At 29.0% G+C, this 24679-nt stretch overlaps 3 protein-coding genes across 5 annotated transcripts; 2 read left to right on the plus strand and 1 right to left on the minus strand.

The window, feature by feature from the left end:
- The first annotated feature begins 3262 nt into the window (after positions 1–3262).
- LOC129312356 (annexin-like protein RJ4) lies at positions 3263–7305 on the plus strand. The gene is made up of 6 exons (XM_054954913.1): positions 3263–3401; positions 3504–3649; positions 3758–3979; positions 5169–5381; positions 6404–6493; positions 6643–7305. The coding sequence occupies exons 1-6, from the start codon at positions 3329–3331 to the stop codon at positions 6847–6849; spliced, it is 951 nt and encodes a 316-aa protein (XP_054810888.1). The 5' UTR covers positions 3263–3328; the 3' UTR covers positions 6850–7305.
- A 3582-nt stretch (positions 7306–10887) lies between these two features.
- Positions 10888–15938, minus strand: LOC129312355 (annexin D4-like). 2 transcript variants are annotated; one of them, XM_054954911.1, is made up of 6 exons: positions 15802–15938; positions 15031–15203; positions 13914–14132; positions 12807–13031; positions 12014–12082; positions 10888–11267 (listed from the first exon to the last, which is right to left on the minus strand). In XM_054954911.1, the coding sequence occupies exons 1-6, from the start codon at positions 15896–15898 to the stop codon at positions 11061–11063; spliced, it is 990 nt and encodes a 329-aa protein (XP_054810886.1). In that variant the 5' UTR covers positions 15899–15938; the 3' UTR covers positions 10888–11060. The 2 variants fall into 2 exon arrangements, with proteins under 2 accessions (XP_054810886.1, XP_054810887.1); XM_054954912.1 differs by having other exon boundaries at positions 11042–11267; positions 11984–12082.
- Positions 15939–18896: 2958 nt separating this feature from the next.
- LOC129312357 (annexin D3-like) lies at positions 18897–21205 on the plus strand. 2 transcript variants are annotated; one of them, XM_054954916.1, is made up of 4 exons: positions 18897–19254; positions 19811–20023; positions 20106–20195; positions 20616–20697. In XM_054954916.1, the coding sequence occupies exons 1-4, from the start codon at positions 19042–19044 to the stop codon at positions 20625–20627; spliced, it is 528 nt and encodes a 175-aa protein (XP_054810891.1). In that variant the 5' UTR covers positions 18897–19041; the 3' UTR covers positions 20628–20697. The 2 variants fall into 2 exon arrangements, with proteins under 2 accessions (XP_054810891.1, XP_054810890.1); XM_054954915.1 differs by lacking the exon at positions 20616–20697 and adding an exon at positions 20745–21205 and having other exon boundaries at positions 18913–19254.
- The last annotated feature ends 3474 nt before the right edge of the window (positions 21206–24679 follow it).

The raw sequence follows: 24679 nt of genomic DNA on the forward strand, positions 1-24679 counted from the left end.
ATTAAAACATGAATTATTAATTATTTACAACTTTTTTATCTTTTGGTTGAATATTCCTCTATTTAAATATTTTTTTATGGGTAGGAAGAAATTTATTTTATAATTTAATATATTATTTAAAAATATTAAATTAATTATAGCTGGTTTGGCTCAATTACATTCTGACTATTGACCCTTAAATCAATGTATATGGAGAAGTATTATTAGTGGATGTACACATTTTTGTATGTGTGATGAATTGGACAACAGTTGGCATGAGGTTTTTTTTTTTTTTTGGTGATCAACATGCTTGTCTTGAATTGGATTTTTTTTCAATGCTTTCATTGATTTGAATTGCTTTATAATATTGATATTATTCATTAAAAATTAATAATTAATGGATGTAACTTTCGCCTGCCTCTGGAAGCAGTTTTTGATTATGTAACATGATCTTTGTACCTTGTAACCAGCAAAATAAAAAAGATTTAATGGAGATGGATGGCACGCCAATACAAATACAAGAAGTTGGTAAACCACCCCAACTTGATTAGTTTCATCGCTAAGCTTGTGAGTGCCAAAAAGTTCTAACTAAACCACTTGAACGTTAGGTCACCATTTTATTGTGGGGCCATCACAGATCGTTAATTTTAGGGGGAAAACATTTAAAAATTTTATTTGTGAAAATATTCAAATTACATTAAATTATCCAAAAGAATATGATTAGCCTCAAATATTAAATTTAACATTTAATTTTACAAGCTCTATTATCAGATTTGTTTTTATGAAAATCATACTTTAGTTTAAAAGTTAACATTTTCAATTTTCAAGTATTTTTGTCAGTAAATTTTTAAGTTAAAATGTTTTAAAATAGTATGAAAGTTTAATTTTAATCTTATTTCCTTTTAATATAATTACAATTTTCATGATCATCAATCTAATAATTTTTTGTGAAAAATTTAAGCTTTTAGAAGAATTATTTATTCTGTTAACAAGATAGCTTTATCTTCTTGTAAAAAGTAGTCCATGAAATAATATTTTTCTAGCTGGACATTGCCTCTAGAAATGACTATAAAGATGTCAAATATCCTATAATATTAAAGAGAATTGAATTGTTAATTTCTACATTGAACAGTATATATGCAGTTGTTTTCTAGTGCGCTATAATATAATCTTCTCCTAGAGTTGTTATCTAAACGAAAATATACATAAAATATTACTTATAAATTAAGCTAAGTAGGTCGACATTAACAATAAATACAGCTCAGTGGAACTTTCCCAATGTTAATTTACTTCAATGTATATACCTTGTTTTGTTTTATACTTCAAGAATTATGTATCACATCATTTTATCGCTATATATAAAGATAAACTTTAGAACAAAATGAAATTCTTTCTTTTGAGATAATTTGATACTTCCTCTTGGACCTCTTTATAAGAAAACTATTGAGAATATTTTTTTGCCTTATATATAAGAAACTAACTATATATCCATTGTCATGTGTATTTAAGATACAGTCCAAAAAAAAAATACTTTTTACTGTTGGCCACCAAATATTTAAAATACTTTCCCTTTTAGCATCACTAAATACATAGTCATCATGTCAAACAACCAATATGTATATTTTTTAATAAATAAATCTCAAACATATTTATTGATTTTAATTGTATTCATGGGTTTGTGTAATTCAATTATTTGTTTCTTTTATAAAAAAAAAATTGGAGGAAATAATGAATAAAAATGTATACAAAAAAAGGTTTTAAAAAAAGCGAAGAATTAATTTGGGAAGGTAGCTAGAATAAACCCCTCCTTTTCAGTATGGGTTGCTATGTAAAATTGGAACTTGGAAGAAATAACAGAAGGGGAGAATCTCAATATTTTAATATTTGACAGAATAAATATAAATGAAAGCAGAGTTTTATTTTCCTGGTGTTATGAGTACCTTTAATTTCCCATCACAAAGATATATATGACTTACGTATATTTGCAAAATCTTTAAAAGGAATTACATGATTCATGATTTATAAATAATGTAACATTTTATAAATTTTGTATTATAAATATTAAAAGTTGATTATATATTAATATATTGCTTTTGCATATGGTGGGATTATATTGCGGTGTATGTAATCACATTCCAGTGGTCTACATGCTAGCTAATTTATCATACCCATGGTTTCATGATTTCTAAATTTGAGTTTGTTTTTTTTAAAAAAAAATCTTTTTTCTCTAACCTATGGCATCAAAAAAAAAAAGGGGAAAAAAGGGGAAATGACTTTCTAAGTAAATCTGAGCATCAAGATTTTCATGACCTAAACTGGGTAATGGGTATTAATTAGTATTTTATTATTTATTTATTAATAGGAATCCCCGTCTAATATGCAAATTCCCATAACTTTAATTTTTACCATTTAATATATTACTTTTCTATTTTCTTTTTACGATTTAATACATTAAAATCAAGGGAATCACAAATTAAAAAAAATAGTTTTATATAAGATACTGAACTTCTAAGAAACCTTTGGATCTATTTATTAGGCCTTTTTATTGGACAATTGTCTGTAAAATATGTAAGTTTGAACTTCATCCTTATCCTTGATTAAAAATTGCAAGACAAAAATCAGTGAAGATAACCACACATCTCCAAAACTTGTAATAAGTAGCATGTCATTTCCACATAATCCTCTATTAAATCTATTATTTCTGTCTAATATAAAATTCTTTTAAGTGTTGTTTACATTGATAAATTTAGAATATTTTACATTTACAATATTACTTTTAAAATTTATATATTTAAAATTCTTTGTTCGGATAACGTAAAATATTTTCCAAAAAAAAAACAGAGACAAGCTAAGATCATATTTGAAGTAAAAACAAAATATTAAAAGTAACAAAACAAGCTGATCTCCATTATTCAATTGGCAAGATAAAAGAACAATATACAAGAAAAGAAGCGAGAACGACAAAGGCACCAACAATGAAAATGCAAAGAGAATGAGAGGGCAAGAGTGAAAAAAATTTTAAATAACTATCGTACATGGAGAACTTAAAATGATAAAGAAAACATGAATTTAAATTTAAATTTAGACTTGCATGAAATCCAAATTCATAACTTTTTTATGTATCCAAATGGAGAATTTCACTCAAATCCAAATTTAAATTTAAATTCCTATTAATCTAAACACAACACTTTACCTTATTTTATTCCGTTAGCAAGAGTAAGCCTAGGGAATGACTTTATATAAAGAAGCCCTCCAAAGAAGATTGCAAATTTAACGAAAATAGAGATCTCCAAACGAAGACGCAGAAGACGCAGAAGCTCCTACCGACCAACCACTGAGAAATTAAACCATGGCTACGCTTGTTGCCCCTACCGACCATTCTCCAAACGAAGACGCAGAAGCTCTTCGAAAAGCTGTCAAAGGTACGAACGGAATCGAATCGAATCGAATCTGTTTTTTATAATTCATTGAATCTGTCAAAGCAAAAAACTTATTACTATTATATATTTTGTGTGGTTTTGTAGGATGGGGGACTAATGAGAAGGGGATTATAGCAGTGTTGGGTCACAGAAATGCTCATCAGAGGCAGCAAATCAGAGAAGCCTATCAACAACTCTACCATGAAGATCTCCTCAAACGCCTCGAATCCGAGCTCTCCGGCGACTTCGAGGTTCTCTGTTCTTCTTTGGATTTTCTTTTGATATATTATAAACTAAAACAAACACGTACGTACTTAATTGAAGTTGATTATGAATGTATAATTGATTGTTGGAAGCAGAAAGCAGTGTATCGGTGGATATTGGGGCCAGCAGATAGAGAGGCAGTGTTGTGTAACGTGGCGATAAAGAAACGGAAGAACGTGGATTACAACGTGATTGTGGAAATCGCTTCTGTTCACTCGCCGGAAGAGTTGTTGGTGGTGAGAAGAGCCTATCACAGTCGATACAAGTCTTCTTTGGAAGAAGACGTCGCTGCTTTTACCTCTGGCCATCTTCGTCAGGCACGTATATGGACAATTTTTATTTGACATATTTCTATAACATTTAATCATTATTAACCGTACTAATTAAGCTTTTTCTTAATTAACAATTAGGGTTGATAATTACTTTTCCTCCTAAACTTTTTTGTAGGAACGCTAGGCTAATAAAGGGTAGAGCAATATCAGCCTCCTTAAATAATTATAAATCTGTCATCTTCTTTTTTTTATATATGCTTATGTGAATACTTGTAGGATTCATGCATAGTTATAGCAAAGCATTTTGACATATTTTGAACATCTAATGTGGGATAAAAGAGTTGAAAATAACAGTAGAAATGGCAAGAACCGACTTATTTTAGCTGTGAAACAGTGACAAAATAAGTCTAAATGCTTTGTTGTCACTTCACAACTATTTCACATCAACAAAAAATGGAGAAGATGACAAGTATATGATAGAAGGGCAATTTTTTCCTTCGAAAAAATTATTTATGGAGAATATTATATCATCCTTTAGTACCTAGTGCTCCTCAAAAATAGTTTAAAAAAAATGATCTTTAACCCTAAAAAGCATTCTATTGAATGGCCTTTAAAGGATCTAATCGAGGTAAAATTGTGGAAAAGAACCAAAAAAAGCAAATTAATTCAGAAAAAGGACTAGATCCAAAATCTGCAATTTTTCTTCCACATTCTACATTTAATTTCTATGATCCTGCACTTTTTCTTCCATGTTCTTACAAATCATGTCCTATTTTCAATTAATTTGTTTAATAGGTTCTTTTCTCTAATTTTTCCTCTAATTAATTCTGTCCTCGGGAGAAAATCTTATTGTACATACTCCCTCATATTTCATAAGATATTTTTTAGAGTCATTAGATGTTTCATAATAAAAGATATTTTTTAAAATATCAACCATTAATAGAATTTATTTCAAAATTACTTCTCATTATTTCACTCTTAAATATCTCTCTCCCCCCCCTAATGATATTTTCAGAATTTTTTCTTTTTAAAGAAATTACGATTCCATACTGTATTTAATTATTATTGTTGGTATTAACAATTTTACTATAAAATATTTTTACAATTATTTTATTTAAACAAAGTAAAAAAAATTAAAAGACTAGTATTAAAATCCAAATAATTAAGTTATATAATTAAATTAAAAGTAGTGTATGTGAGAATGTGTTTGGTTTGGAATAATATAATGGTGCAGCTACTGGTGGGGTTGGTGAGCTCATATAGGCATGGAGGAGATGAGATAAATGGAAAATTGGCAGAAAGTGAAGCAGAAATTCTGCATGATACCATCAAAAGCAATAAAGCTAACTATGAAGAAGTCATAAGGATCATCACCACCAGATCCAAAACTCAACTTGTCGCCACTTTTAATCGCTATAGAGACCTCCATGCCACTTCCATCTCCAAGGTAGTAATTAATTACTTTCTTCCTTTTGTCTTTATTATTATTTGGCAAAATCAAATTTATATATACTCCCTCCATCCCAAATTATAGGACACTTTTGAAGAAATTTTTTCATCCCAAAATATAAGACACTTAAGGTATATTAAATGCTCTAATTTCAATATTACACTTTCTCTCTCTCTATAATTAATTTTCATCACTTCTCTTTTCATTATATTAAATTATGGGTATTTTGAGAAGTTTATATTTTTATTTTAAAAAGATAACGTTTTTAGGTATATTTAATGAGATTTATTAGTATGTTAGATTTTGTCTGAAAGTGTCATATAATTTGGGGTAAAGGGAGTATAATCTAACTAGTTTTAATTTACAATATAGACCATGAATGATAATGCTCAATCATTAGACCTCTGTGTAACATATATACGAAATCACATCCGAACCTATTATCATTTTTTTTCTTATATATATATATATATATAAGCTTCGATGTAGTACATAATAATTAACTGGTCAAAACACAGGTTTTTTATTGAACCAGTCTTTAAACTAATTCAAAAAATAATGATCAAAATCGTTGTTGAATTGTGGTTAAACTAATCATAAACAAAACATTGTTGAATTGTGGTTACACTAATCATAAACAAAACATTAATTTCACTGAACCGATCAAAACATAGGTTCATTAGCTGGTCAAGTTGATACAGATTTCAATACTTTTTTTTTTTGGCCAAAGATTTCAATACTATGATTATACGAATACAATGTACGAGAAAACATATTTATATATAATTGTATTTATGAGTGATGAATATTACAAGTCACTGTCTCTATTTGTGCAATACAAAGGGAAACATATATAGTTAGATGTTTTAAAAAAACTAAATTATTGTAAATGATCCAATAAAACAACGATTACAATTTATGTGACTCTCTATTCATCAAATTTTTTTAAAAAATTATTTTATTTTAAATATTTGAGAGTTTAGGTGTAATTCCATTTTCTTTCTATGATATATGTGTAGAAACTGTTGGATGAAGCATCAGATGACTTCAGCAAGGCATTGCACACAGCAATTCGTTGCATCAATGATCGTCACAAGTACTATGAAAAGGTCAGATATATATATTCCATTCTCATCTTAGTCCCAAATCTCTCTATTAATTTCACTATCAAGCAAGAATAATAATGAATTTTCCCAAGAAAATTATAAGAACATTAATATTTTGTGTGTGTGTGTGTGTGTGTGTGTGTGTTATGTAGGCTTTGAGGAATGCAATCAAAAGAATTGGAAGTGATCATGAAGATGCAGTGACTCGTGTGGTGGTGACAAGAGCTGAGAGAGACCTAAAGGACATCAAAGAGCTTTATTACAAGAGAAACAGTGTCCATCTTGAGCATGCAATCTCCAAAGAACATTCTGGCGACTACAAGAAATTCCTCCTCACCCTCTTAGGTCAAAACAATTAACCGCCGGATTCGATCGTTGTTGAAAATAAATGAAATGGACTGGGTTGATAGATAATAAAATGGACTAAATAAGATTATCAATTGATAGGGGTAACAATGACAAAAAGGTGAGAATTATCACTCTAATACTCTCATACATGTCTCTGTCATTTCCAACTCTCTATCAATCTACCTTATTTTACTCAATTCTTTCTCTACCAACCCGGCCATTCTATTCCTTTTCAACAACCAAACAGGTTCTAAGTGATTAAATCATGTATTAAGACAAGAATTTTTCACCGATGTACTGTTTCTAAAAGGTATCTACACATGAGTTTGAGTCTTATGTTTGTTAGGGTGTTCTCTTTAATTTGTTTATTTGACAGTTTCAGAGTGTATGTCTTGGTCTAGCTATGTCAACTTTAATGACCTCCTTCAATGTTTATTAATAATGGAGTATCCACTAATTACTTGGCCTTTGTCAATTCTAAGATTTTTTTTTAATTTTTGGGGTGAAACGGGGTCTAATAATTCATTTCTAGAATCAGTTTTGCGTGTGCATTAGTTTCCTTTTTAAAATAATTTTTCTAATCCAAATGATTAACGATTTCACTTTGTTTTACCCACAATAACTCACATGAATTATGTTATTTTTCATGTAATAATATCACAGAAAAATTGTCCAAATATATTTAAAGAAATAGTAGTGGTCCTGTTGAGAAAAATCCTCACATTTAGCATCTGATTGTGATTTAAACGGAATTGTCTCTAATAGAAGATACATGTGACTATGAGAAGTCAAAAAGAAATATTAGTGGTTAAATTAAAAATATTGCGAAAAAATACAATATATGAGGGTAAAACTAGGAGATCAATTGAAATTAAATGAAATTAAAGGATCGAAGGAGTAAAATTGAAAGTAAATTAACTTAAGGCTTAAGGCTTCAAATTGAAATAAAATAAAATGGAAAAATGAAATTAAGGTAAGTTAGAGCTCATGTCCTTCTAACCCTTCATTGATATATATATATATATATATAGTTTTACAAGGGAAATGTTTCTTTATTAATCCAAGTTGACGTTCTGCTTTGAACATATGGTTTTCAGTTTTCAGTTTCTTTCAGGGGGAAAAAAATATAATTAACAACTTATAGGAGAAGTTGAACATGGCAATTTAAATCACAAAAGAGGCCCGTAAACTAAATTTAAAAACAAACTAAGAATAAAAGTATATAACTTAACCAAGAAAAATTGTAAATAAGCCGAATGTGACAAATATATGATATGGATGGGTATTTTGGATTTGGTAACCAAGAAAAATTGTAAATAAGCCGAATGTGACAAATATATGATATGGATGGGTATTTTGGATTTGGCAAAGCTGATAAGTCCAGTGCAAATGAAGGAAAAAATAATTCAATGCTTAATATGATTCAACTTCATTTCCTTCTATCCTCAACAACGTTAAAACAGAGAGATGATGATGGTGATGTTTTTGTTATAAATAAGGAGAAAAATAACAGTTAAATCTTAAAATATTAAATTAATGACAGTTAAGTCCTAAACAAATTTTGTCTTTTAAAAATAAATTGAAAATATTGATTCAAAATAATTACAAATCCAAAAATTTCAATTGCAAATAAATATTTAAACATCAAATGTAACTTTTAGATTGTAGTAAGAATTTTTATTTATAACTATTTGAATTGATATTTACAATTCAATTTTTAAAAAACTTTGTCAGGAACCTAACTCTCAATAATTTAATCCTTTGGAAGCTAACTGTTATTCTCCCGAAATGAGATGTTCGAATTGGCTTTTAAAGAGCACATGTAACATACTTGTTTAACTGCATTATATATTTTGCCCAAAAGAAACGGAGTGTCCAAAGAAGACGATCTTTCTAGAGTACACTTAAAAGTTAAAAAACAACTATTTGAGGTATAGTCTATAACGTATGCCACCCTGTGATGAGATTCATATTTTACACACTTTATTCATTTATTTAGGATCCATTTTACATGTTTTATTCTCCATTTTGATGCATTCAGGGTGTCAAAAGCAAGAAAATCACCTAAAAGGGCAAAATTGTATACTAGGAGTATTTTAGTCCAAAATTGCACTTTCTATGAAAAATTGGGTTAATATTGTGTTCCATGTGTTTTATACCCAGAAAAATGAATATGAAATTAATTTTTCAAAATTCAATTTGATTTGAGAGTTATAAAATAAAAATCACATTTCAAAGTTATTGACTTTGTTGACCGAATTAGGGTTTTATGTGCATACATGATTTGATTTTAATTCATTAATATTCTTCCATGCTAGTTAATTAATTTCATGTGCAAGACTTTATTGATTAGGTCACATGAATATTTGATTTTGATTTTATGTACATTTTGTGACGTAAGTAGCACATGCTGACTTGGACATTTTGCAACTGGTCAAGGATCATTTTGCACATGCTGATTTGATTTTATGAAAGAGGACTAAAAAGGAAAAATGTGGCATCATTTTGGGGCTGAAAAGGGAGAAAATAATCAAATCCTTTGATGAAATGAATGAAAATATTCTCACTTAGAATATTTCCTTTAAGCCAATCAGAGAAAGCCACATATTAAAGCATGTGAGAGGTGTGTGTCTCACTCTAGCTTTTTCTTTTCCATTTTGTTTTATTTTTTTTCTTATTTTGCAGCTGGAATGCACGCCCCTTTCAGCTCCTTTTCCACCAAAAACATTAACCCTAACCACCACACACAATCTCTCACCACCTCCTTCATTTTCATTTTACATTCTCTCTTGTTCTTCATTGTTCTTCACATTCTATCATTTTTCTAGCCATGGCAACCCCCTTCTCTCCTTCATTTCTCTTCATCTAACCATTGGATTATCACCAAACCACTCCTATTCTTCTCCTCTCACTCCCCTCTACACATCCCTACCACTTGATCATCCATTTCATGCTTCATTCTCTACTTGGTTCCATGGAGGGGTTTGGCCACTTTGCTATTTCCATGGAGGACTTGAAGAACCTTGAAGGCTAAATCATTTTGGGTGCTTGGAGGAGGATGAAAGCTCAATGAACTACTTGAGTGTTTAATTTTATAACCCTTTTATTTTTCTCTTAATTTTTATCCATCAATAGACTTGTAAGACCATAATATTGGGTTGCCATGTCTTGGCTTTTCAACCATGATCTTGGTTGATGTTTTTGTATGTACATTGATTTGATTATTGTTAAATTTCATTTGGTATGTTGAGCTATATATTTCAACCACTCTTGAATGTGTCATAATTTTGAATGTTCTTGAGTGTTTTATCTAGCTTATGCTTCATCATAATCTTAAGAAGTGTTTGTTGGCCTTGTTTGTGATCTACCATAATTTTGGAAGTCATTTGAATTGTAAGGGGCTGAACATACCTGATGGAATTTGCTATTAATCACCTAACTTGGGCCTAAAACTAAATTAGAGAGTTGAATTGGGCTCTAAAATCCTGGGCTTAATTAGGGTCCCTAGTGAAGTTAAGTTGCTAGAGAAAATTATCCTAGTGGCTTCATAATTTGGTTAGGAAAAGAAGAATTAAGGGTGGCTAATTTACATTTCATAAGTAGTTAGGATTTGAGCATTAATCTAACTCCAAGTACCCTATTCCATCCCATTTTCACAAACTCATTAGCTTAAGTTTTTATTTTTTAATTAGGCTAATTAGTATTTAGTTTAAATCAATTAAAATCAATCAATTCTTGATATTTTTATTTTAATTTAATTGCATTAGGAAGCTCTGGATTTAATTTTTAAACACCTCTTTGGGAGATGGCTTAGGTTGCCACTATACTATATAGTTAGTTAATCTAGTCTAGATTGCTAAATGTACAACTGCATGGTTCACCCTGCCACGTATACTATTCAATTTTATTTATTAGTCACATTCAATGATATTGTTTATATATTTAGGTAAGCTTTTGTCAATGCAAAATTGAAAATGAGACAATATAATATTGTTTCTTCAATCAAGAATAGATTGAATTGTATTGACTAAAACTATCTCAAGAGCATATAGATGAAAGTCAAAGATAATGATGATGATAAAAAACAAAGACATCAAGTCCAATACAAATGGTACTATCCATGGCATGCAAGCTCAAGGAATACAAACCGAAGCTTATTTTTCACAAGTCAAACAAAGACCACCAACTTTGTTTTTTTAATTAAAAAATATAAAATTTTTAATTACTCTCCTCTTGCAATCAAAGCTAGTAAGAAATCCTTGTAGTTTCCCTTTGTCACCTCTGCAATTTTCTGGGATAAAGAAACTCCATGATGCTTATGGTACTCTTGTGTGATCTTGTTCATGTCTATATCAGCTCTTGTAACTATCACGCGCGTCAATGCCTTCTTTATGTTCTTATCTTCTGCTCTCATTGCTGTATCCAGAGCCTGAGGGGGCAAAAAAAATCAATAAAATAATCACAGAGAGATAATATTTTTTATTAAGTTATATAAACAATTCTCTTAATTTCTGGATTATGTGCAAGTTAAATTACTTTGCCTCCTTGGAAAATTTGATACTATTTATAAGATAGAAAGAGAAGGAATTTTTTTATCATGTTTATAAGACATTTTATTTTCTTTTATCACAAAATTTCTACTTTCATCCCATTAAATGTTGGTAAAAGAAAATATATTTAATAAGGGAAAAGTTGAAAACTTAGTTTTTATAAAGAATAATGAGGTTTAAGATTTTCCTTTATTTCAGTGAAATATGTTGAAAATGACTTATAAATAAGACTGAATAAAGTAAACCTTAAGCCTCTATTATTATTAATCAGCTAATAAATTTATGGTCAATTATACAAAATTTCCTCAAATTTGATGAACTAGGTGTAAACCTAACATGTAAAACACAATCATGAACCATCCAAGAATTTTGAGTTTGTATGTCATTAAGTTATATATTCGACTTAATTCACTAACAAAGTGTAATATTTACAGTTTTACACAGGGACAGATTATATTTGCATATAGCTCAAGATTTAATAGGTTTTGTTTGTCAAGTTTCAAACACTACAGAGGTTATTTAAACATGATTCAAACTTCAATCTTGAATTTATATATCTTTAAACTCGTAGAGAGAGAGAGAGAGAGAGACCAACCTAATTAATTAATTGGAAGATGTATCTTACCTTGCAGAAGTAAGTTTGAGGAGCACAAAGACATTGCACAGTCTCTTTCAACCTCGGATCCTCAAGATCCTTCTCAATGGCAATGAGGTATTAATCAGTAATTAAAAAATCTTCAAAATAAAGCTTAAAATCAAGAATTTATGGTGCAATATCTACATGGTTAATCTTCTTATAAAGGTTGATATGGTTAGAATTGGTTAACCCAATAAAAGAAGTTTTGAATTTGGTTTTTTTTTTTCAAATTACCCACATTTAATGAAGGTAATTCATAATTGCCAATGTTATTTATTTTTTCAATTATTCCTGACATATGGCATTTTGAATTAAATAAAAACGTCAAAGATCTAGTCAATTTGTAAAACAATTTATGTTAAGTACCAAACAAATATTCTAAAAGCATCCTTATAGAAAGGACTGGAAGAAGTATAATATAAAAATAGGAGAAATGATAATAAAGTTCTAGAATAGGAAATTTATTATAGTTAGATCTGAAATTTTTTTTGAAAAACAAATTATAAATATTGCTTCAATCAATTGCAAACGGGAATTCAACTGCAAATTAAGAGTCATGTTTGGAATTAAAATGTCTTATTTGTAACTAGAATTCTTAAATCTACAACTATTTCAATCAATATTTGTAATTTATTTTTAAAAAAAGTGATATATCAAGAATTTAACTGTCTTTTTTTTTTTGGACTTAACTGTCATTTTTTTATGAAAAATTCAGAAAATATCAGATGCTATACAAAACATGAAATTCATACTTCTAAGTAGAGCATGTATAATATAATACCTCATCAAGGTACTTGCCAAACATCTCATGATAATGTTTGTAGATGGCTAGAATATGAGCCTTGCTTCTTGTAGATAAAATCCTTATGACTTCATCATCTTCAATGATGGGCTTATGTGGCCCATTATTCTTTTTGACATGAAGGGCTTGGGCTTCTGATTTTGCAATCTCATCTCTCACTTTTGGACCTTCATGCCTATAGGCACTCGCTAGTGCAACTAACAGCTGTTGCAAAAAAGAAAAAGAAAAGAAAAAAGAAAACAATAATTTTAACAAAGTAATAATAATAGTAAAATAAATATTTTATAGTTATTCAAAAAAATTTTATAGTAGCACATGGACACTAAAACTACTCTAGAATACATGACTGAACTCATTTATTTTACCATCTCTATGTATATATTTGAAAGAGACTAATAGATAAAAACAAAGCACCAACAAGATACTTCTTTATGTGTTTAAAAAAAATGAATTTGTTTTTAAAGAATTGACAAGGACAATGTCCTATAACCATAAATCGGAACCGTCCAATTTTAATATAAAGAGGAAAATATTTTCCTGTTTAGTTTTGCGTTTGCCAAAATTGTGGTTTAGGTAGAATTAATTTGCAAACACAATTTTAGGCAAAATTGAAGTTAGTTGAAACTGAGGTTGGCCAAAAGTTGCTACATGTTGCTTCTTTCTTAATTATTGGACTTAAACATCGTTTTGGTTATAAAAAAAATTGAGAAAATATAACTTTTAATTCTTATAGATGGTAGCTTCGCTTCCTTCTCAATTATGTTATCAATTCTAAATTTTAAATTTTTTACTCAAAACGATATGGTCTTTACAATTTTTTAACTTAATAAATTACCATCACTGATAACTTGTATTGACTTACAATTTAATAATTAAATCAATAATTAAAAAATTAGAAACTAAAAGTTATATTATCTCAAAAATTATGTTGTTTAATTTTTATTTTTTAAAGTTTCTAAGTCCTAACTATGATTCTTAAAATTGTATTATTTAGTAACTACCCTGAACAAAACATAGTTTGCATTTCAAAAACATGATTTTCAACGTTTGAACGCAAAACCAAACACGTATTATTTATTAACTGACCTTGCGTTCATGGGTATGGACGTGAGTAGCAATTTCTTCTTCTAAGGAATGATCGAATAGGGAATGATAAGCTCTTCTAGCTCCCAAGAGTTGATCAGCGGATCTGGTGCATGCAATCTCAATCAGCGCTCCGTACGCCCGTTGCCCCTTCAGCAATGCCTCCTTCGCTAACCGCGCGGTCCTTTCCCACGCATGCATCGCGCGTAGCACCACCGCATTCTTCCCCACGTTAACGCCACACATTAGTAATTTATTATATTTCTAAGCTTTTATTTTTAGAAAAATTACATGTACTCTCATATAAAAAATTAATTACCTATAAAATTTCATCCAATTGTAAATACCAAGGTTTGATATGTAAATATTAGAGTTTGACTTGTGAATAAGATGAATAAATTATTTTTTTATTTGAGCCCTGATTATAATTTTTTCTATATCTTTTTTACTTTCATTTGTATGATATTTAATCAGTATGTATTTTTTAAAGAAAAATTAAATACTTTCTCTATTTAAAAATGTAAAAAAAAAAGTTGAGAGGTGGGATATTAAAAAAATAAAGCATATTTAGTCTTACATTATTAAGATATAGTTAGTTTTTGAGGAGTGGGGTAAATCTAAAAAGATATAATTAGTTTAAAAATAAGTAAATACTTTACTGAGAGGTAAAATTTAATTAAAAATACTTTACATTTTTTTACGGAAGAGATACGCTTTCAATCATTTGAACGAAATTAAATTACAGAATAATCACATATACCACAGTTTTTTATAATTATTCAGATTTTTTTCATTTCAAAAATATATATTTTCCCTTAAAATTATCAATATCAAATATCATATATATGTATAATTTAAGGAAAATGACCATGAAATCATAAAACAATAAATTTATGAAAGTTAAGTTCCTAATAAAATTTTTTGAAAAATTAATTATAAATATTGATTCAGATAATTATAAATTCAACAGTTCTAAATACAAATAAAACATTTGAATTTTAAATATAATCCTTGCTTTACAGTTAGAATTTTTATTTATAACTGTTTAAACTAATATTTGTAATTTATTTTTCAAAAAAATTATGTCAAGAAGAAATTAAAAAGGAAAAAAAAAAGGTACCTTGAAACGCATAAATTCATGCTTGAGAAGACGAACACAATGATCATCCCACTTGTGAAAATCACGTTCATCCTTTATGAAGAAATGGGGCATTGCCTCTCTAAAAGCTTCACTTTCCTTTGGTTCCCATTTTCCCAATATTGATATCACCGATTTCTCATCAATCCCATGCCCTTCATTAATTAACCAACAAAATTAAACAAAATTATTTCGATATAAATAATAGAGAGAAAAAAAATACATTATTCTTATTTTAGCAACATATTACTAAGTACATTTTCAACTTAGTCCTCCATATTACTAAATAAATATCATCATTTCCCTTCTACTCTTTTTTTTTTTTTTGGATCTCATCACGCTAATTGAAAAGGTTCCATGCAATTATATTACTTAATCACCTGAATAAATCACCTAATTAGCATTAACTTTTAAGTGGGACTGTAAAAGCTGAGGGAAAAAATTAAGAGAAATTAAAGCTGCTGTAGATCAAAATGAGAACCTGAGGATCTTGAAGGTGATAAATACAATTTTTCTCAAACAGAAAAAAAAAATGAAAACCTTAAAAACAAAATAAAATATTTGAGCTGCTTCAAGTTTATTCCTTTCCCAGAAACAAGGGAACACCCAGCCAAAAGAATAGAATTAGTGAAAATTTTTATATTTCAAAAATGAACGAATTTTCCAAAAAGAATATAATTTTTTAAGAATAAGGAAAAAAAAAGCAGAAATATAATTTTTCAAAAGAAAAAAAAAAGAATGAAAGGGAGGAACCTGAGAGAGCACTTGAAAGAGCTTCGACTTCATGGTTGATACGTGCCATTGATGCTCCTGATTGACTTCCCAGTTCCCTCACAAATGACAAAACCATGGATCTCTTCTATTTATAGAATATCTGGAGCCCATTTTTGTCATTTCACTTTTGCCATGCATCTAACTTGTTTCATCCACTTAGAAATTAGGGAAAACATTTATAATTTTATTAAGCTTTATTATTTATCTTTGTATGTTTTTTTCTACCCAATGTTCCTGATACCTCTAGTTGTAACAATTTATAACGTTAGTCTTTCTACTTTTAAATATGTCCACAAGGATGATGATGTGGTATTCATTAAGAACCTTGTTAAATTATCTTATGTGTAACTAGCCACATTAATGAAGATGCTAACATATTTAAAATACAATGAGTTGATAATTTGAATTAGCATAAAATAAAAAAGGGACAATTGCTTTCCAGATGAAAACTACTATTTTGGTGACAGAATTTGCAAATGTCGGAAAGTGATTTAATTTCTAGTCATTGTGGGTTAAGCATTTTTATCTTGTGCATCAAATGCCCTAATTTTAATGTTATTAGTGTCACATCATTATTCTTCTAAGTATTTAAAAATATAAGGATTAACGTTGTTGATAGGAAAAACCATAAGGACATAGAATATTGAAAAAAAAATACATAAAGCAATCACAAAATACGATGAAACTAGAAGGACCAATAGTTATGCTTTTCTCTAGTAATTATACACCTTAACAAATACTTTGCATAGCATGAAAATCAAAGTCAACCCACCCCCGATTGAACTAATAAAGTGTTTGTTTATGACAAATTTAATCATGGTTTGATTACGATTTTGATCATCAACTCTTAAACAAATATTTTAATCAGTTCAATAACCAATTTAATTTTTAATACTTTTAGTCAGCCTTGTACCCTTTATAAGATGTTTTAGACATTCACATAAAATAAGAAAAATGGTTACGAGAGAATTTATTTATTCAAAATCATATGGAAGTATTCTAATTGTATCCTGTTTATCTTCATTCTTTGTAACAGAGATATCATGAGCCTAATATGATTCAATTCAAACTGATATTTAATGATTTTCGTTTAAAAAAAATTATTTTCGATAATTAAATTGAAACGGAATAAGGGTCAAAAAATTACTTATATGCCCCTCCCACACCTCAGAACTGATTTGGATTAACAAATTATATGCATTTTGGAGAGTAATTAAAACACTGATCACACGCAGGTAAAATTGTATTACTTGTATTGTGAAAACGATCTGTGTGTTATTTCATTAATTTATCATGAAAAAATTATTAAACATATATAAAATCAATAAATATATAAATATATGTGTGTGTAAATTTATAGAGAGGGCTGCATTATTTATTTGTAATTTTGGCTTCATATATAAAGATTTTAGTTACATTATTTATGTGTCATGAACAATATTTATCATTTCCATTTTCTCATATATGAATATCTTGCTAATCTCTGACATAAATCCTTTTCATATTTTAACCATTGGTATATTATTTTATTTTATTTAAAAGTTTTTATTTTATTTAATAATACTTTACTTTCCATGTAAGAAAATCATGTACTTTAATGCATATAACCTTATATATATATATATATATATAATTTTCTTACCAACAATGTATATCATATAATAATATAATAACCCCATGTGTTACTTGCATATATAATATAATAATAAATAATAATACCTTGCTTCCCATATGCGTCATGTAGGAATTAATTTGATGCCCAATCATTGTGTTGATAGTTCAAATAAATGTTTGTTAGTTTTTAACTCCCAAAACAAGAAAATAATAATAATTATAATCCTTGGGTGTAAACATAAATACGCTTAAAATATGGTGCCAATCTAATTCCAAATTAAATTGGATAATAGCCCTATGTTTTAAACTATTCATACCATTTAAGGCTTAAAAATAACATAACTTTTTATAAGTTTTAAATTATATAAACATAAATTTCATGAATACAACAAATTGTTCTATTAATTAAAGATGAAAACAATTAGATCGAACAAATTAATCTGTATATTGAAAATCATGAATATCAATATCTAATATATAGTAAAACATAATTTTACAAACTATGGATAGCATTGCATTTAGTTGTGTTGAAAGAACTTATAAATTGTAATTATCAATGTCAAAAAATTGCAATTAACTTCCAAAAACTTCCAAAAGGATTTTAGGGAAATTCTATTTGAGAAACGTTACAATGAATCAATAAAATTTAATAACAACATTTTGTAGTAAAATTAAAGGATTATGTAACTTTTAGTCCCTTGTATTTGAAGTAATATGATCTCTTAAATTTAATTTCAATATTTTGTGAAGTTATCTATATAGTCCTCCAAAAAACGAACTCAATAACCGAAACAAACACTGAAGACTAAAACGATAAACATTAAATTTGATGAATTAAATTAAATTTGAGCCCAAAAAATTTGACGGATTAAACTGATAACTCTCTTAAATATAAGGACGATCCCTAAAAATTATTATTGCCTTTGAAAACTTCCAACGTAATTTTTGTCGACTTTGGGTGTATGATTGCAATTTTTCCTCAATAAAAGCTCTTTATTTAAGTCATGGGCAAAAAGGTCCAGAAAAAAAAAATGCGTTTGCTTGCATGAAAGAAGAAAGATTTCTGGGGAGAAAGTAGCCAACGTCGGTCTGACAAGCAAAATGGCTTCTCTGAGAGTGCCTGAGTTTACTGCTCCAATCCAGGACAGCGAGCGACTCAGAAAGGCCTTTGAAGATCTATTTCTTACATACTGTTTACACTAAAGATTGATTAACTTATACACAATATTATATCTGGGATTTAGTTCGTTCATTTACTTTGGTTTTTCTGATGACTTAAGCTATCTCTGAATTTATGCGCCTTGGTTCATGTTAATGATGGAGTTTTTCTTAATCCACAGGATATATAAGCTCTGTTAGTGAGACCTCATCAAATAGCATTTTGTAATTTGAATGCATGTATTTCGCTAAGATTCTTTTGTATGAAAGTTCATTCTTTCAAATGGAATGCGAGAGCTGAATAAATGGTCCAATTTTGTTCTTGGGACGTCTTATGTCTGAAGCTTCTTTGGTATTTTCTGTTTGGTTTCATACACTCTTAACACCAATTTTGTGGTGCTGAGTTGTACTAATTAGAACTAATAATATACACTTAAAAATGATCCTATGTGGATTAGTTCTAGTTTCATATATATCATAGTCGATGATGATGCTTCTGGGAAAATGTACGTAGGATTTGGAACGGATGAGGAGGCAGTGATATCTGTACTGGGACACAGAAATGCAAACCAAATGAAGAAAATTAGAGAAACCTATCATCAGCTTTACAATGAATCCCTCATTGATCGTCTACATTCTGAACTATCCGGAGACTTTAGAGTATGTTGTTCTTTCTTCCCTTTCCTTGACTTTTGTATCTATTTTATACAATTCATGAAACGTTGTTTCAGTATCGTATATTATTTCCTTGGTTGTCTGCTTCGAACAATACTTTGTTCTGTTTATCAGACTAAGCTTCATGGTTGTGTCAGAAAATCCAAACCTTGCTATAATTTTTATACTACTCTATGAATTTCACTTTTGTTTAATACTTGTGATTTGTCATTTTATGGTGTGCTAGCTATTTGTCCCAAGTCCTAACATTTGTGTACTGTATAGCATTTTGGCGGAATAGTTCCTTTTGTATTGGAAGAAGTTCTATAAAATGAAGATATCCTATATTAGGATGTGGGAACTTTTGGATAATCCTGAATAGATGTTGCTTTTTATAAGACTTGAGTTGTTCTAATGAACTCCTTGGTAAAATAGGATTCAAGGACTTATTTAAGCCTAGTTTTAATAGCAGAATCTGTTGCTGCATTCATGTTTCACTCTCATTTTATATTTAACCAATTCCATGATTTTTCATGGGATCATAATCTGGTCATTTGTGTAGCTTTTGGTGGGCCTAGTGAGCTCCTACAGGTATGATAAAGAAGTTGTGGATCCCGAGGCTGCGATGTTGGAGGCAGCAAGACTTAATGAAGCCATCAACAAGAAGCAATTAGACCACGATGACGTTTTTTGGATACTTAGCACCAGAAATGTTTTCCAGCTCAGGGCGACTTTTGCATACTACAAGCAACTATATGGGAATCCATTGGAACAGGTTTTGGAAGAACGCTTTATTTCTGATAAATTTTACCTTTTACTTTAGTGGAACTTAATTTGGATGCTGATTTCATTGATAGGATATCAAAAACTGTGGAAAAGGAGATTTGGAGTCTCTTTTAAATGTGATAGTGTGTTGCATAGATTGCCCCGAGAAACATTTTGCTAAGGTAATTTTCTTCTTCCCAATGACTTGATGATATGTTATGTACTCCCTTCAAACTACAATATAAGGAATTTTTTAAAAGTTCTGCTTGGTCCAAAAATATAAAGCATTGAATAGTTTTTATAATTGTTTTTCTAACCATATGTTATTTCATTTAATACTTCTTTTTTTTTAAAAAAAATATGCATTAGAATTGTCATTATAGCACTTATATTGGTTATTTAATGAAGTTACAATTGAAAAGATATATAATTTTAAAAAAAATTAAGGTTTCGCCAAACTTCTTTTTAAAACTGTGAAGAAGTCACCAATGCCTTGTGTTATGATCAAGGGGAAGTACTTAATAGTTAAATTTAAAATAACTTATCAGGGTCTATAGAGCTGAAGACATTTCATTTCATCAATAAAGAAATCCTTTTTGCAGAAACTCCAATGAGAAAGGAGGGAAAACAGATCAAGGAAGAACATATGTGCACATATTGATAGATTATTTCTGACTAGAGCAGGGACCCCAAATCTCTAATTTGATTTCCTTGACTTTAATTATCAACAAGTTGTAAAAGACTCTATATGGGGGCTGGGAACTGATGAAGATTCTCTCACTAGAGCTATTGTAACTCGAGCTGAAATCGACCTTTCGAAAGTTGAAGTGGAGTATGCCGCCATGTACAAATCCAGTCTTGAAGATGATACCTCAGGAGATACCTCAGGAGACTACAGAAGGTTCTTGATGACTTTGCTTGGGAAATGATCTGATGCTTCATGGCCTTATTAAAACTTGTCTATGGTTGTATTCTATTTGTGATTTATTTGAGACCGCTTGATAGTCGTTAAGACTTTAATTAAAATATATGTTGCAGAAGTAAAGACTGGGACTAGAACCAATGGTTTGTGATTCTGAATTGTTAACTGTTTGTAAATATTTAGTGGCATGATCTTTATGTGAGAAGTTAGAGGACATGGTATATGAATATCAAGGTGGTATGGTGAAAAATGTTGCCAACTTGACAATCAAACCATTACTATAAATTAATGTTTGGTTTTTTGAATTGGTCTGTATTTTAAAATCTTAGATTAGATTCAATCCCCGAAACTATATTGTGATGTGTTTGGATTTATGAGGATTTGAATTTAAATTTGAATTAAGTCTCCCATTTAGAAATACAAAAATTTATGAATTTGAATCTGCTTTTCAAATTATAAATTTTTTGCAATTTTAAATTCTTTCCATAATTTTAATTACTTCAAGCCTATTGTTCTTTTTGCATTTTCACTATTGGTACTTCTACAACTCTCATATATTTCCTCATCTCTTATCAATTAAAAAATAAACATAAATTTTTTATTTCTAATTTTTAATATTTGCTTTGAATCTCAGTTCATATATGTCTTCTTTATTTAATTTTTTTAAAATACCTAAACAAAGAATTTTAAATATATAAATTTCAAATACAAGGTGTCAAATATGAAATTCAAATCTAAATCCATTAATCCAAATGCTCCCTCATCTTATATAATTGATGGTTTAACATATGAAAAATTACTCCTAATGTAATAAAGATAATTTTTTCAATTTAAATCTAAATTATTTTTCAATCAAGTAAGTCCTTCATAAAGGTAATTGTAACTCTTTGATGTATTAAAATTTATCCGTAATTTAAAATAAAGTCATTTGAGGAGGTCAATCCACTTAAATAAGTAGATATAATCAACTACCATAAAATGAAACCCATGGAGAAAGATATAGAATTTTTTCTTTTACTTTTTTTATATCGTAATTAATCTTCCATTGAAAAAATGCATTAGAGAAATTGAATGGAAAAATCGTTAAACTCTAGTATAGGAAAATACACGGGTAGAACTAGCCAAAATTAATCTCAAATGTGTTAGCCAAAAGATAAAAGATAAAATCTCATACAACACAAATGGAATCCAACCCCATCCTCATGGAAGTTCTATTTTGATTAAAAAAGAAAGTACTAGGCAAGCAAAAAAATTTATCTTTGACAAATCAAGAGTGACCTTTTAAAGATTAAATTATTCGTTTATTTTAAAAATATTTATCGTATATTTTATATTCTACTCTTTCCTTCTAAGAAGTCAGCATTTTTCCACTAAGTTCTTCGCCATCACCGAAAAGAAAGCCTTTGGTTTTCATTGGAATAGCAGCAAATAATTTATGGCAAATTTGCACTCACGATAGAGGCTCGTATCTATTTGATCAAAGCCTAATCTAGCCTATCCTATTTTCACTCCTAGTAACAATGCACCATTTTGAACTACCATATATATTCCATAACAAACCTTTTGTTTCAATTAGATGATAATCCCAATGTTAATCAAAGAGCAAATCACAAAACCATGATTGACTTTAGTCACCATGAAAAAAAAAATTCTGTGAAAACATCAAAGAAATAAAGGTCACTAATTCAAACCCCATCCATAATGCTATCTATAGCTTCAAAAATTAGGGAGGTCACATCCTCATTTGCAGCAGTAATAACAGTACGGGTTGCTCCAACCTCTATTGAAGCTCTGTGAGGTTCCTGCACATGAAGAACACTGGTACTATGTGGTTCTGTATTACTTGTAACATGTTCCAGAGTTGCATTAATGCCCAACTTTGATAATGCTGTCAAAAGCCTTCCCATATCAGGTGAACCCCAATGAAGCAGAGGCCTACTTTTTGACGAATTTTCTTGTTGGTTTTGCAAAAACAAGTGATGCTTAGCATTTTCCAGGAATAACTCCCCCTTTAATCTCGAGATATTGATGTCTTCTTTTTTCAACTTCTTCCATTAGAACTGAGAAGCCAAGTCTGTTGCAATTTTTAACTCTCTGTTGTCTTTTTGGCATGGTACTTTCAGAGTTTTGCCTTCAGTGTAATGAGAAACTGTGAATGAGCTTGCACTTGGAAAACTGATCTGTGACCTTAAATCCTCAGGAAACTACATAAAAAATAAGGAGTCAAAAGAAAGTAAGGTCAATATGAAATGTATCCACGTAAGTTGTATAAAATCACCAGAACTATCTTTGGCTGCAATGTCTTCAGCAAAGGTAGTACTTTCTGCAACCTACAAAGTCATCCAAGAGAATACTATGATCAAATTTTTGGCAGACATTAAACCTAGACGTTCAAACACATTCACAAGGATGTTTTTCTCTAAAAAGGGTGCAAGCAAGACAGGTCCACCCTCTTCTTGGAAAATGTTACTCATCGATAGTGCCACGAGGCCCATAAAAAAATGTCTCATTTGGAGCACAGAATAAATTGGAATGGAAAGGAAAATTTGATTTGATGGATTAAAAATGATACTTGTATCTTGATAGAGTACCAATTATGGAGAGAGAATGAATAATTTGAGAAGTTAAAGACATTAAAAATAAATATTATTTTTAATTTATTTTAGATATTTTCTATTTAATAATATTATGTAGATTATATTTAGGTATTTAGTTATGTAGATTTTATCTAGATATTCATCCATATATCTAGTTATTTAGACTTTATTTAGATATTTATTTTTTTAGATTTTATTCAATATTTTATCCAAATATAGATTTTAGGAGATTTTATTCAGTTTTTATTTAATTATCTAGTTATTTAAATTTTATTCATTTTTTAAATTGTATTTAGCATTATAAATATGCTTAGCAACTCATAAGTAGGCATATCCTGAATAAAACAGACTTTAAGACTTTTGGCCCTTAAGAGACTCTCCTATGCATGGCTATCAAGAAAAGTATAAAACAAGATTTTGTTCCATATCATCTTGATAAATTTATTTCTTCTATTTTCTTTTATCAATTCTTTGTTCTCCTATTAATATCATAAAGTTAGATTCTTATTTCAGACATTAATAGAAATTTATCTTCCTCACTTCCTTCTACCTATCTAAGATCCTATCATATCTCCAGATAAATATATATATATATATAATAGAAAATGATGACATCATAAACATTGCATTTTTTAATTAAATGAGATACTAAATGCAGTCATATATTGTTATTGCTGCAACTCATGTTTAATGTTTTGCAGGTTGGGATAACAACCTGGAAGGCTTAAGTGGAGTTGCAAAATAACTAACAAGAATAAGAAATATGCAAATGAAATTTAAATGAATTTTTTTTTGGGTGAACACATCAGCGCTAACTCTTTAGCGGACCTCTAGCAATTTCAACTAAAGCTTGAAGAGTGATTGATATGTCAAATAATAAAACCATGTTATTTAGGTAGTGGTAGTTATTAAAAGGAAGTTAGGTCATTTGTTGTTTTATTTGACTTTTCTGCACATAAAGCCTATAAATACTAGGTTTCTCTTAATTGTAATTAGGCTGATATCATAATAAAACATATCATTCAGAAACCTGATTCACCACATTATCTTAATTGTAATTTTTTAAGGTGAATCACAATGTCAATTATGGTTAGAATCACCACATTATTGTGTTATGGCACTCGAATCTGTATATAATGATAATAGC

Source organism: Prosopis cineraria, unplaced genomic scaffold (assembly GCF_029017545.1).
Source record: "Prosopis cineraria cultivar Desert tree isolate PC_DT_omini unplaced genomic scaffold, ASM2901754v1 PC6, whole genome shotgun sequence".
Taxonomy (NCBI): Eukaryota; Viridiplantae; Streptophyta; class Magnoliopsida; order Fabales; family Fabaceae; genus Prosopis; species Prosopis cineraria.

Excerpts from the sequence above, each read along its gene's own strand:
- LOC129312356 (XM_054954913.1), top strand. The coding sequence starts at position 3,329 with ATGGCTACGCTTGTTGCCCCTACCGACCATTCTCCAAACGAAGACGCA. Across the intron at positions 3,650-3,757 it reads AGCTCTCCGGCGACTTCGAG|AAAGCAGTGTATCGGTGGAT; the intron begins GTTCTCTGTTCT and ends TGTTGGAAGCAG. Across the intron at positions 6,494-6,642 it reads GTCACAAGTACTATGAAAAG|GCTTTGAGGAATGCAATCAA; the intron begins GTCAGATATATA and ends TGTGTTATGTAG.
- LOC129312355 (XM_054954911.1), bottom strand. The coding sequence starts at position 15,898 with ATGGTTTTGTCATTTGTGAGGGAACTGGGAAGTCAATCAGGAGCATCA. Across the intron at positions 14,133-15,030 it reads ATGAATTTATGCGTTTCAAG|AATGCGGTGGTGCTACGCGC; the intron begins GTACCTTTTTTT and ends AACGTGGGGAAG. Across the intron at positions 11,268-12,013 it reads CTCAAACTTACTTCTGCAAG|GCTCTGGATACAGCAATGAG; the intron begins GTAAGATACATC and ends TTGCCCCCTCAG.
- LOC129312357 (XM_054954915.1), top strand. The coding sequence starts at position 19,042 with ATGTGGATTAGTTCTAGTTTCATATATATCATAGTCGATGATGATGCT. Across the intron at positions 19,255-19,810 it reads AACTATCCGGAGACTTTAGA|CTTTTGGTGGGCCTAGTGAG; the intron begins GTATGTTGTTCT and ends TCATTTGTGTAG. Across the intron at positions 20,196-20,744 it reads CCGAGAAACATTTTGCTAAG|GTTGTAAAAGACTCTATATG; the intron begins GTAATTTTCTTC and ends AATTATCAACAA.